The following is a 13,558-nucleotide window of genomic DNA, read 5'->3' as shown; positions in this document are numbered from 1 at the left end:
TAGTACTATGGTTTCATAGAAATTATAGGATTGAAAAAAAAAGTAAAATACTCTGGATACCATTAGACATTCCTTTAAAACATTGATTTCATGCAATTAACTATAAGATATTCACAGCATAGTTCACCCATATGCAGTGCCCATAGACATCGAAACTTCTTCAAAAATACCATTTAAATAAGCTGTTCCTTCCAATGACCTCCAGGCTTTCAGAAAGACTAGTGTATTATCAAATGCTATTGGACACTCAAAAGAATCTAATGTAAGCACCTATATGCAAGATAAAATTGACACTGGTCAATGTGTTAAGTGAACCATCATTATTTGGGCCGAGCCAGCTCAGCCAAGGGTTCAAAAGCTTGAGGGCTGTAAAGAATGAAGAAATGACAAAGAGAGTAAGCTGAGTCTAGGTGGATCTTCCTGTGCCTGGCTGAGACCACAGAGAGATCCAGAGGCAAGCAGAGCCTTTATTTTATAGCCAGAGGTAAACAAGGCAGTGGTCACCATAGTTTCAATGTTCTTGTTTCACTTGTTTTGGCAGCACTTGCTGCACCTCTCCCAGCCCATTAGCTACCAGTAAGATGTAGGGAGCATCATAAGGTCAAGCCTAATTATGCTGAGGGCTGTGCCCTCTAAGCTGCGACTTGTGGCTTAACGCTATAGCTGCGCCCTACAATTACTCATGTGGAAAACTACTCCTAAAATGACTAGTATACAAGATATTGCAGCATGTTTAAAACAGATTTCAACTTCCAAGAAAAATGTTCATAGCATGCTCTCCCTCCTGGGAGCAGGCCTGCCTTTCACCTTCCATCCCTGGCACATCACTTTGACCTTCCTCACTTCTAAGCTCCAGGGACCCTTCCTTTGCATCTATAAGTTGTTTCCGCAGTCCATTTCTTCCATAACTTACTTCTACTTCTGTGATCTTACAAATGCTCTTAAAAATAATATTCATAGAAATACCTTATTTTCACCAAGAATGCAAGACAGGAATTATAGTCTATCTGAAAGCACATATACAAAAGTATTGTAACTATCTCCTGTTTCCTTATTGGGGGGGGGGGGGGGGAGCCAACCCTTTGGTAGTCAGTAGCTGGCATTCTGACATAAAATGTTAAAAATTAGCATAAAGTGTAGCCCAGATATCAATCATATTCTAAGATGGTGAACTGTCATTTACCGAAATTACTCTGTGACCAACTCAGAATAACCATGCTCCTATGAAATAACTCCCAAATTTCAAGTTTATTTCACTTTGTGCATCTTTTAATTCATGTGGGGCATATCAATATTTATCATCAGTTAACAATTTCATTGACATAGACCAATTTACATGAACTATCATTACATAACATGGAGGGAGCACATGGGGAAATCAAGTCAAATACAAGACTTCATTAACTAGAGTTCTTACTCTTAGGGAAATTTAAATACGTTGAAGTGTAAACAAAATATTGTATTCAGAATGACAGCATTCTATAAGAAAAGCAAAAGCTGAAGATAGGCCTTTATTTTACAATATGTATACTTATATAATTTATTAAAATTATCACAATCACAACTCATATACAAAATATTAACAGTCATTTTTAAGTATGACAAGCACTTCAAAACAGAAATTTTAGGATGACAAAATTATACTAAGCAACTTTGCATCAATGAATCTAGCTCACTAGTTCTGGCTGAATATTCATTCTCCGAAGTACTTCTTCAGGCATGCAAAAAACAGGATTAACAGGTTTAATTTGTTCTTCTCCCAAAAGTGACAATCCAGCAATTCCAAATAAAGTATGAAAAGGATCTACCTATAAAAAAATAAGAATTCAGATTATTAGGAAACAAAAACTTCTAAAACCCTGCTTCTGAACGATGGTTATATTGGAGCCCACTGTATTTTCTCTACTTGAATATATGCTTCAAGTTCTCATAATAAAAATGGCTTCAAATTGTGCTGTTAACCATACACTATTTTGGAAATGTCATGAGAAATTTCTGCAAACTTGTTTTACTATTCTTTGCAGTCTCAAAAATTACACAAAAAAAAGCATACTGCTTTCAAAGCAACACTAGGAAATACCATCTATACTAGGAAATACCATCTATTTCTAAGTCTGGAATAGCTTAGAACCATAAAATGGAAAACACTGAAATGTAATTGTTACATGAATATGTCAGAAATGTACTTGCCATATCTCCTGGCCTGTCTGCAAATCCTCCAGTTTCTTCATCTTGACATGCTAAGATGAAACTGCGCAGTTTCTCTCGATCAATCCAATGAAGCCTTCCTATTATCTTTAGGGAAGCCAACACCCACCATGAATAGCATACATCTGGTAACTAGGAGAGAAAAAAAGCCACAAAGTTGCCACAATTTTTATTCTCTAGTCCACTTGGGTTGGGAGGGGGAGGAATCAAGCACTATACTGATATGCAGTATTTGAAATGCTGAAATTCATAAACATAACTGCTTAGAATTAAAGATAATCACTGGAAAAGACCAAATACTCTAATTCATAGAAAGGTTTGCTATGTGTTTCAGTATTTTGTGGGGAAAAAAACAAAAACCCATCTACTTTTGTTCTTCTGCAATGAATGCCTAACTCAGTCCCTTACTCAAATTGCTGGTAGTAAGGCTCATGAAATCTATGATGATGGATATTGCATATCCCCAAGTAGAGCATTTTCAACAAGTACTCCCAGGTAGCTATAGATCTGCAAAATCACCTGAAGCCTGGCCCCTCAAAATACAATTTAAGAAATTCAAGAGCCCAGCTGGCGTGGTTCAGTGGTTGAGCCTATGACAATGCCAGGAGTCATGGTTTGATTCCAGGTCAGGGCACATGCCCGGGCTATGGGCTCGATACCCAATGGGTCACATGCAGGATAACATGTGACCCACTGACTGGATACGGCCAGTCAATGATTCTCTCATCATTGATGTTTCTATCTCTATTTCCCTTCCTCTCTGAAATCAATAAAAATATATATTAAAAAAAAAAAAAAAGGCACAGAAGACACCACTTGAGGCTGAATGCAATCTTCAGTAAGATCCTTGGGTAAATCATTCACATGATGGCCAGAGAAGGGAGGCAAAAGGAGAAGAAAATGGGGGACCTGTAATAGCCAACAATAAAGAAAAACATTGTGCTACATTGTTAAAATGCTGGTTCCTGTCAGTTGCCACTCCCAATTGTTTAAAGTTGCCCAGGTTTTCCATAGGACCTTAACTAGAAACCACCTGTGGTTATTTCCCTACTCCATTCATCCCCAACTCATCAGAAATATCAAGCAAACAAAAGTGATAAAAGCACTATGCACCTATAATATATTTTTAGGGTTAGGACCCAGCAAACTATAGCTCAGGTCAAATCTAGACTACCACCAAAGAATAGTTTACATGTGTAGTTTTAAAAATGTTTAATTGACAGAAAAATCATATGAAGCACAAAATGTACCGATAATTTTATTGCAACAGAGCCATGTCCATAATCTTACTATGGAAGCATTTCCTCTTTGGGCAGCAACAAGACCATAAACTACAAAGCTGAAAATATTTACTATCTGACCCTTAAAGACCCAATTTAGAGCTTAATGTGTGTGACCTAAACAAAACTGAACTTAAGAAAAATTAATTTCCTTCTTCCAAATCCAAGTGTCAAAAATTAAAGGTTTTTCTTTTTGGGGGGGAGGGGGAGAGATAATAAAAATATTGAATAAAAAGTTTTAGCAATTAAAAATGATCCATTGTCCCTTCATACCCATAAACCAACGTAGAAGTTTCTATACTAGATGAATGTGTTCACTTAACAGTAGTTTGGCTCCCAGACATACACCATTTAATGCATGAATTATTCCCTGGTATATACCCAGAAATTAAAAGGTTTGAAGAATCAGCTTCATTTCAATGCCTGAGAAATGCAAGGCCTTGAGAAGGATGGGAGAGAAAAGATCCACTCAGAATTTAGATTATGTGTGAATATAAACATATTTTAAAGCTAAGAATATTTGCCATTTTTGTATTCTCCTTTAGATAATTCAAGAATTTACTTCAGGATAGGGAAAACCAAAAAACATCAACTTATAAAACAAGCATCAGAAGGCACCATGCACATCTTTGATTCAAAAGTATATTTTAGATACAGAGGAACTTATGCATATTACTAAGTGAAAGAAGCAATTCTGAAAACGCTACATCTATATAATGCCAACTATATGCATTCTGGAAAAAGCAAAACTAAAGTTAGTAAAAAGATCAGTGTTTCCCAGGGATTTGGGGGAGGACAGAGGGGTGAATAGGCAAAGTACAGGGCCTTTTTTTTTTCATGGTACAATAGAAAAATTATAATGAAAGGAAGATAAAAAGCTAACTATCAATTTACAAGAGCAATATTGAAAAAGTTAAAGTAAAACAGCACTCACTGAAGTTATAAAGCTGTTAGAACACAATGTATCTTATGAAACAATACCTTCTCTGGCCTTCCATTCAGTCCACCTGAAGGTAGCTGTCGTTCACAAAGCCACCACCCAAGTAAATCAGAGTTTACTTGGTGCAACTGATTAGTAATAGCCAGGAATCCTGTGCAACAATAGATCTAAAATTACAGACATAAAGTACAGGTGTATAATAATCTGCAATAAGTGATGAAAACTACTCAATTAAAACTTCATTTTATGTCTAAAAATTTCCTTACAATTGAACATGGAAATATCACATAATTATTTGGAAAACAACAACAACAACACCTAAGCATACTATTACTAGGATCAAATTTTGCAAAGAAATACTATTGTCAAAAGTTCTCTATGACTAAGATACTATTTTATTTCACAACTATTTATATGTATACAATGTTCTCTGGCATAAGCAAATATAGGAACAAACTGCTTTCAATTATTTAGTTAAAAACTAATGGAGCCCAAGCCAGGTAGCTCAGTTGGTTAGAGCACTGTAATCTGGATACACCCAGGTTTGGGGTTCAATCCCTGGACAGGGCACATACAAGAATCAATCAATGAATGCAAATTGGTTTCTCTCTCTCCCTTCCTCTTCCTCTTTATATATATATATATATATATATATATATAAATATAAATAAACACTAATGGAAAATCAAAATGTATTTTTGGTGATTACAAACCTACTTATGTTTGACTGGATCGAAGTGTTTCACCAGCAGGTGAATGTATATAAAGCAAACTATTGTAAAAAAAAAAAAAAAAAAAAGAGGCCTTCCTTAACCAGCAATTAATCAACTATAATGTAACATCCCACATTCATTATAGTACCTTTGGTCAAATTAACTTCATTCATATTTAACAAACACTAAAATTGCTATTAACATATTTTAATCTGCATTAGTGAATTACCTGCCCAGCATGGGACTCAGAACCTGGCCTACAACCAAATCCACCATCAAAGTTCATGCACGATAAAACAAATTCAATTGCCTTTTCCACATTAATAGCATCCAGCTTCCCCTATAAACAAACAAAAAACAATGCCTATAAATTCCAGAGTAACCATGGACACTAATTAATTCCAATACAATAGTCATAACTTACCAATAGAGCCAAAGTTGCCACAGCACAAAAAGAGAATCTTGTATCAATTTCTCCTAAAAATAAAAGGAATCAAACCAAAACTTAAGTGTTACTAAACGCTTCTGATCATAACATACACAAGTTATTCTGTACAATTACTATGGTCAAAACTTAAAATTTACTTGTACGTCTCCAGAAGGAAAGCTAAATCTAAAGTGAAATCATTTTACTTCTAAGAAAACTAAGATCTAGAAAAATGCTTTGACAAAATACAGCAAATTATCTAGAGTTTACACAGTACCCAGAAAGGGAAGGTAATAATTAACAGAGCCAAAAGGACTAGTCAGTTTCTAATAATAATGAACTTACCCTATTACATATAAGTAGATTTTCACATCCCATGAAGCAGCTGGTCTCTCCGGCCTGCACTGTATTCAGCCCTGAAGTAGAGATTATCTAATTTATCAAGTAAAATACTAATCCCTCCCTCCACTCAAATACTCAGTAAGTTTGTAAAGTTTTTATCATCTTTCCCTTGCCAGTAAGCAGTTTTTTAAGAACTTTACAAACCCACCAAATATTGGGGGGAAAAAATTTCACCTACCTTATCTTTTAGACTGACCCCCTCTGTTCCAGCGCTCCTGTAGGCTGACATAACTAGCTCAGTGCATGCTGGAACTTCCAGCAGACTATTAAGTCCAGTTAGACCAGCTGCTTAGTGGGACCTGAAAAGATGAAAAACTTTTTAAAAAACTTATATAAATTAGCAAAGTCTCCAATTAACTGTACTTAAAAATATGCAGCAGAGCTTATTACAATAAACACCAAAACATTTAAGATTGGTATATTTGGTAGAATGAATTAAAATGACATTACCCCAAATATCTCCAGCAAAAGAACCATCTTCTTTCTGTAGACTCTGAACATATTCCACAACTTTATTTACGTCAATAACATTAATACTATCATACAGAGTAAGAATCTGTAACAAAAAAAAGTTAAATACATCTTCAACCCTAATTGATTCTAATGTTCTTCAACTGTCTTTTAAGTCAAGCAAGCGTCCTTTTGTCTAGGAATATTATAAACTTTTCTCAAACATGCAAAGTATCTTCTATGCAATAAAATTATAGGTATTAAAATCCAAACTTCTAAAAGCATTTTTCTACATATAAATTGTAACTTAAAAACTCTTAAATAGTCTAACTTATGTAGACTTTAAACCCTCATTTGTGGGATCTTCAATATCAAAATTAAAACATGTAACGCCACCTTGTGATTTCCAAATATTTACATACACTAAACCTTTTACCATCCAAGGTCTCAGTGTAATTTTAGAATTCGCATCAACTTTGAATTCAGCTAATACATGCCATCACATCATTGACCTTGTTAAATAGACTTCATTTGCAAAACTTAGGGTAACTTTTTGACATACTCATTTTATTACTTTCCTGGTTTCAAATTTCCCCTCAGGTTAAGAGCACACACTACCAAGACTGCCAAATTTTAATCAGTATTTACCTGGACAGCACTCAGAGTGTACAAAAGATGAGGATCATGTCCAATACTAGCACTTATTCCACCACACTCGTGTTGACATGACTTAATAAATGCCAGAATTTCTTCTTTATTCATGCGATTTAGTTGTCCCATGAGATCCATTACAGTCAGACCCCAATAGACGCCACTCATTCTCAAGTACTCAGACATACAGTACTCCTAAAATACACAATTACTTTCATGTGTCAGTTTGAATTCATGCTGGGTCAGAAACCAAACATATAAACATTTAATCCTATCAATGATAAGTTTAAATTTGTGGCTCTCAAATTTGGGGGACAGAAGTTCCACTATCTGAGAAGTGTATGATAAATTCACTTGTGACTGACCAAACAGGGCTTTAACTCTTCCAGGAGCCAACCGGAAGAGTAAACGAGAAGACCTACTTTTTTTTAAGTTCGGGGAGAACATCTTTCAGAGTACCTACATCGTATTTAACGACTCCATAATCACATGGTTATGGGAACATATTACTTAAGAATTTATCAATACTAGGTATTTTCCATGGTAATCCAGCTGTTGAGACACTAAAGGGAAAAATATTTACTTCCAGGTGAGCTGCTCACTACTTTATTTAAAGATCGTCCCAGAGAAAAATTATTCTATAATGTTTAAAACTCAAGGTAAAAGTTTTTCAAGGTCTCAGAGTAATTCTAGAGCTAGTGTTATTACACATCAGCTGTAAATTCAGATAATACATGCCAACACATCATTGACCTTGAAAGTATTGCCTCAACTACAAAAGTAGAAATTTATTCTGTACTTCAAACCTCTTAAAATGGGCCATAAATATTGACCCACTGACTGCTTATGGAGAATAGTCTTTGAAACTTTCAACATAAAACCATACATACATAATCATCTTTCTTTGAGCCATAGGATGCAATATAATCTGCATGCTTCTCCAGTAAGAGGGTGTCAGGCGCATCTGGCTTGATGGTAACATCCTTCTGTGGTGTGCCCTTTCAAAATAAAAGCAGTGATTTCATAAACATTTACCTTTTAATGTCTGACCCCAGGGCACATTCAATACACAACAGAACTTGAAGCTCTTGCAATGATTCAGGTTATTTTTCAGGTCTCAGAGTAATTCTAGAGCTAAAGTAGTCGTAATCAACTTTAGATTCAGAATACATGCCGGCTCATCATAGACCCAAAAAATTACCTTTATCGATTGCTTATCTTTCCCTTAAAGAGTAAAATAAAAACTACGGAGTATCGACGCTCACAAATTCAGGAGAAGTTATGGTTTACATGTGGTAATAAGCAAGCGGATGCATAAACATACCTAAGTAGACAATAACTTGCAATTAAGTTATTTAATGAAATTTTATTAATCTAGAAACTCGGTTTCAAAGCACTTTCTACGCACCCAAGTTATTCCATTGCTTAAGCAAACAGTCCCCCTTTAGCCCCATACTCTCCAGCTTTCGTCAGTTTCTGAATTTCTAACAAGCCCCCAGGTGATGAAAATGCTGGTCTAATTCTCCCCATTATCTAGAACTTCGTGACTGACACTGAATTGTATTCATTTTTAAGTAGGTCATGACGATTACTAAAAAGAAGTTATTAAATTTCTTCCAAATTCCATTTAAAATTTACCACCTTACCAGTCTCGGTTCTAAAGATTGAGCCACTAAATACATATGTATAGAGAGAAGGAAAAAAGCAGCGCCTACATGGTCTGATTTTGTGGGATTAAAAAATCGGGCCTTTGAATCCCGAGGCCCGCCCGACAGGAGGAAGCCTGCAGAAAATGACAGGCGGCAACCGGCCCGCGAGGTCTGCAGGAAACGCTGAGTAACATTTCAGCCTTTCTGAGCTCTCAAGAAACCTCCCAAGGCCTGTGGCTTAACCTAACCATTCTCCAACACCTGCTATGCCACACTACAATCATTGAGCGGCTAAATACTACGCCGTGCGGCCTCCTCCCCGACCCAGCGGGACTGCAGCGCAAAGGGCAGCCACACTCACCATGTCTGAGAGCGAAAAGAGAACTGAGCTCGTTGGAGGGTGTAGTTAGCAGGCTCGCGCATGCGCAGAAGCACCCCTCAGGTCCCCTCCGCCGCCTGACATAGTTGACTAAGCTCCCGCCTGTCCCATTGGCTACACTAGGACCCCCACCGACTGCTTATAGCTGTCTTTGCTGCCTGTGCTCAAAGGTTTTGCCTCCCCCCACCCCACCCCACCTTTTACAAACCTCATAATCCTATCGTTTGGTCTAAAATAGTTTTAAGTAATACTATCTCAATTACTTTTTTAAAAAAATATATCTTATTGATTTTTTTTTACAGAGAGAGGGATATAGAGAGTTAGAAACATTGATCAGCTGCCTCCTGCACACACTCCCTACTGGGGATGTGCCTGCAACCAAGGTACATGCCCTTGACCGGAATCAAACCTGGGACCGTTAGAGCTCGCAGGCTAACGCTCTATCCACTGAACCAAACCTTTGATTAGATAGCAGAGATTTTGTCTTACCAGAATAATTTTTCTGAGCTCTCAACATTGACTTTTTCATATCCTTAATTATTTTTTTAAAAGGAACAAAGTTTCCTCATTTGCTAAATATCTAAAGTCCCTTATAATCATACTAGAGGCCTGGTGCACAAAAATTTGTGCACTCGACGGGGAGGGGGGTCCCTCAGCCCGGCCTGTGCCCTCTCCCAGTCTGGGACCCCTCGGGAGATAACGACCCGCTGGCTTAGGCCTGCTCCCGGGTGGCAGAGGGCAGGCCCAAAACCTAGGTGCAGCCCCTGGTCGGGCTCAGAGCAGGGCGGATTGGGGAGTTGGGGCGCCACCCCCTGTCATGCACAGAGCAGGGCGGATGGGGAGGTTGTGATGCCACCCTCAGTCACGCTCAGGGTAGGGCCGATTGGGGGGTCGGGGCACCGTCCCCTGTCACACTCAAGGCAGGGTGGATGGGGAGGTTGTGGCACCATTCCATGTCATGCACAGAGCAGGGCCAATCAGGGGGTTGGGGCGCCATCACTCTCACACTCAGGGCAGGGCTGATGGGGAGGTTATAGCTCTACCCCATCACACACAGAGCAGGGCCTGTGGCGGGGGGGGGGGGGGGGGGGGTTGGGGCACCGCACCCTGTCACACGCAGAGCAGGGCCGATCAGGGGGTTCGGGAGCTCCCCCCTATCAGGCACAGAGCAGGGCTGATCAGGGGGTTGGGGGGCCTTCCCCTGTCACGAACAGATCAGGGTGGATAGGGAGGTTGTGGCCCCGACCCCTGTCACACACAGAGCCACAAGGCGATCAGGGGGCTTGGGCGCTGCCCCCTGTCACGCTGATCCCGGTGCTGGGAGGCATATTACCCTTTTACTATATAGGGTAGAGGCCTGGTGCACAGGTGGGTGCTGGCTGGTTTGCCCTGAAGGGTGTCCTGGATCAGGGTGGGGGTCCCCACTGGGGTGCCTGGCCAGCCTGGGTGAGGGGATGATGGCTGTTTGCAGCTGGTCACACCCCCTTCAGGGTGGGGGTCCCCACTGGGGTGCCTGGCCAGTCTGGGTGAGGGGCTGAGGGCTGTTTTCAGGCTGGGGGTGACTGAAGCTCCCAACCGCCCCTTTATTTATTTATTTATTTTTTATTCTGGGCCAGCTTTAGCTTTGAGGCTTGGCTCCAGCTCTGAGGCCTCCGCTGCTGAAAGTAGGTTTCTGGCCTTTGCTTACAATGTTGTGATCCTGCTGGCTGAAGCCTGGCTGACTAAAGCAGGTTCCTGGGGTTTTGTTTAGCTTCTATATTTGTTACATAGTTGCTTAGAGTTGCAGCTTAGAGGCCTGCAGCGGCAGGGGGGGAACATTGGAGTCCTCCGTCACTGAAGCAAGCAAGCCTCATGTTAGTTTCAAGCTGCCTGGCTGCCGGCCACCAATTTGGCTGGCAGTTAATTTGCATATTGTCCTGATTAGCCAATGGGAAGGGTAGCAGTCGATTGCCAATTACCATGTTTCTCTTTTATGAGATAGGATTACATTCTTCTGTGTTTATTTATTGTCCATTTCATTAAATAGGTAACCAAGTGTTCTTTCTCAGGCACCTTTAATCCTGTCTTACTCAAGATATCAGATCATCTTTGCCATCTCTTTTGATTTTTTCCTTCCTATGGTCAAATTTTGAATTTAGACAAATTAAATTTCAGGGTATATTTTACACCTGAATGTATCCTTGAAATCTTTTGTGGTCCCCTGTAAAATCACAAAAACTATTCTTTCACTTTATTTTTAAAAATGATAGTAAAAACAATTACATATTTCCCATCTTGGAGATTTGTCAATGTCCTATTTCCCTCAGGGTAAATAATGCTTTAAATTCTTCTGAGATAGTTATACACTATGCTGCAACAGATACTTTAATTCACTTCCATTCTGACATTATTGGATATAGTAATTAACTACAACATTCAGTTCATTGCAATGATCAAGACTGAATGTTTGTGTTCCCCCAAAATTTGCATGTTGAAATCCTAATCCGCAATGTGATATTAGGAAGAGGGGCCTTTGAGATGTAATTAACACATGAGGGTGAAGTCCTTATGAATGGGAGTAGTGCCCTTATAACAGGGATCCCAGTGAGCTCACTCACCTTATTTCTGCAATGTGAGGATACAAAAAGTTAGCAGTATGCAACGCTGGAGAGGGCCGGCACCTTGATCTTGCACTTCCTAGTCTCTAAAACTGTGAGAAATAAATGTTTGTTGTTTGAGCCACTTGGTCTATGGTATGGTTACAGCAGCCTGAACTAGGGCAATCATCTACAGATAGTCTCTGCTTTACGCTGATGCTAGCTAGAAGGCTAGAAGGCTATGCTGTAAGCTACAGCCCAAAGTTTATGCATTCAGGACCAGTCTCAGAGACACATGGAAAGGATCAGATATTTTGAACTATTGATAACTTTAAGGAAACCTCTTGGGTACAGACTTCCAAGCCGACATAGCTTAGACAAATATCACACTATATCAGTGACTGAGTCAGGGTTTCTAGGACTCTTTGGTCTGAAAGTGGATGGCTTCTTGAAAGCAGTTCACTGACTCAAGAACAATTACAGAGAACTGAATGAACCAATGAGTGAAATTTAATCATGGCTCCTTGTTTGGAATATTGTTCTGCAGTTGTAATGTTCTATTTTTATGGATATGTGAGGAAGCCCTTTTTAATTCTTAGCCTATCTCTAGACTTCAATTTGATGGGCTCTGCTTTTGTAAACTGGATTTTTTTTAATTTTGTTTAAATATATTTTATTGATTTTTTTTTTACAGAGAGGAAGGGAGAGGGATAGTTAGAAACATTGATCAGCTGCCTCCTACACACTCCCCACTGGGGATGTGCCCCCAACCAAGGCACATGCCCTTGACCGGAATCGAACCTGGGACCCTTGAGTCCACAGGCTGACACTCTATCCACTGAGCCAAACTGGTCAGGGCTGTAAACTGGAATTTTAAGATGGTATCTGATTGTCACTGAGTCTCCAGAATTCAGACGCATCTACTGGATCTCCTTACATTTCATGGCAATTTTCAAAAGGAGTTGGCACTCCTGTTTCCCAGGATATAATTGAAGAGATTGATTGTGTAACCAAGGCCATACCTAATATGTCACACAGTGGGGCCTTTACTTACGAGTGTCCCGACTAACGAGTTTTTCGAGATACCAGCCGTCTCTCGGCCAATCTTTTGCTTTGAGTTGAGTTGTGAGCTAAAATTCGGGTTATGAGCCAGCTTCAGATACCCCACCGCTAGTTGGCGCAGCGAATGTCACAGTGATTTGACATATGAGTAATCTGAGTTATGAGCTCCATCACGGAATGAATTAAACTCGTAAGTCAAGGCCCTACTGTATTTGGAAATAAAGCTTATTTAATCAGCTATGACTAGCCCACTAATAAATAAGCTGACTTTATATGTAGAATCAATGCCTACAAATTATCCCAGTAAAACAGAAATGGCACCTGGCTTTCAGGGTTCCAGTTTTACAGGGAGGGTCCTTCTTGGCAAGCCAGGAACCTTAGTAAATTTTGGAGAAGCCGAGGAGAGAAATTCTCCCAAATTCTGAGTTACTGCTGGAGAAATCTGGTGGAAGGTTTCTTGGACTTGGTTTCCTAGCCTTTAGATACCAAATTATGGAGGCTTTAAAAGTCCAATTTGAGTACTTTATTAAAACTTTTATTGTTTTTTTTAATGACAACTTTTAGAAGTTAATCCTGTCTCTGGATTTCCAAAGTTAATACAAGGCCTACATGGTTAATTTACACTCTTACAGTATCTAGGTCAATAGTCAAGCCAAGCCGGCCTTCTAGTTATCAAGGGTAATCTTGGCATAGTGTTTATAATCATAGGAAGACACTATTAAGAAACATTGTCAAAGTCTTGGAAATGGATAAAAGAAATTACTGAATATCCTTTTAGTGAAGTGCTAGATATTGTCTAATGGATCCTCTGGGTATTTTCT

At 39.2% G+C, this 13,558-nt stretch overlaps 1 protein-coding gene and 3 non-coding genes across 4 annotated transcripts; all 4 read right to left on the bottom strand.

Annotated features, from left to right (window-relative positions):
* Positions 1–1,229: 1,229 nt before the first annotated feature.
* On the bottom strand, positions 1,230–9,103 carry RABGGTB (Rab geranylgeranyltransferase subunit beta). Its single transcript, XM_036349808.1, has 9 exons — positions 9,082–9,103; positions 7,962–8,069; positions 7,069–7,266; positions 6,421–6,526; positions 5,566–5,618; positions 5,371–5,481; positions 4,470–4,595; positions 2,191–2,340; positions 1,230–1,808 (listed from the first exon to the last, which is right to left on the bottom strand). Exons 1-9 carry the CDS (start codon positions 9,082–9,084, stop codon positions 1,668–1,670), a joined length of 996 nt encoding a protein of 331 aa, XP_036205701.1. The 5' UTR covers positions 9,085–9,103; the 3' UTR covers positions 1,230–1,667.
* LOC118677955 lies at positions 6,862–6,933 on the bottom strand. The gene has a single exon (XR_004974658.1). It is a non-coding gene; the product is annotated as a small nucleolar RNA SNORD45 (small nucleolar RNA).
* On the bottom strand, positions 7,744–7,825 carry LOC118677954. Its single transcript, XR_004974657.1, has one exon. It is a non-coding gene; the product is annotated as a small nucleolar RNA SNORD45 (small nucleolar RNA).
* Positions 8,183–8,261, bottom strand: LOC118677956. The gene has a single exon (XR_004974659.1). It is a non-coding gene; the product is annotated as a small nucleolar RNA SNORD45 (small nucleolar RNA).
* Positions 9,104–13,558: the final 4,455 nt, after the last annotated feature.

This window comes from Myotis myotis, unplaced genomic scaffold, assembly GCF_014108235.1.
Source record: "Myotis myotis isolate mMyoMyo1 unplaced genomic scaffold, mMyoMyo1.p scaffold_m19_p_2, whole genome shotgun sequence".
Taxonomy (NCBI): Eukaryota; Metazoa; Chordata; class Mammalia; order Chiroptera; family Vespertilionidae; genus Myotis; species Myotis myotis.
The sequence above is the reverse complement of the archived record's forward strand: the minus strand, read 5'-3'. Positions and strand labels throughout refer to the sequence as shown.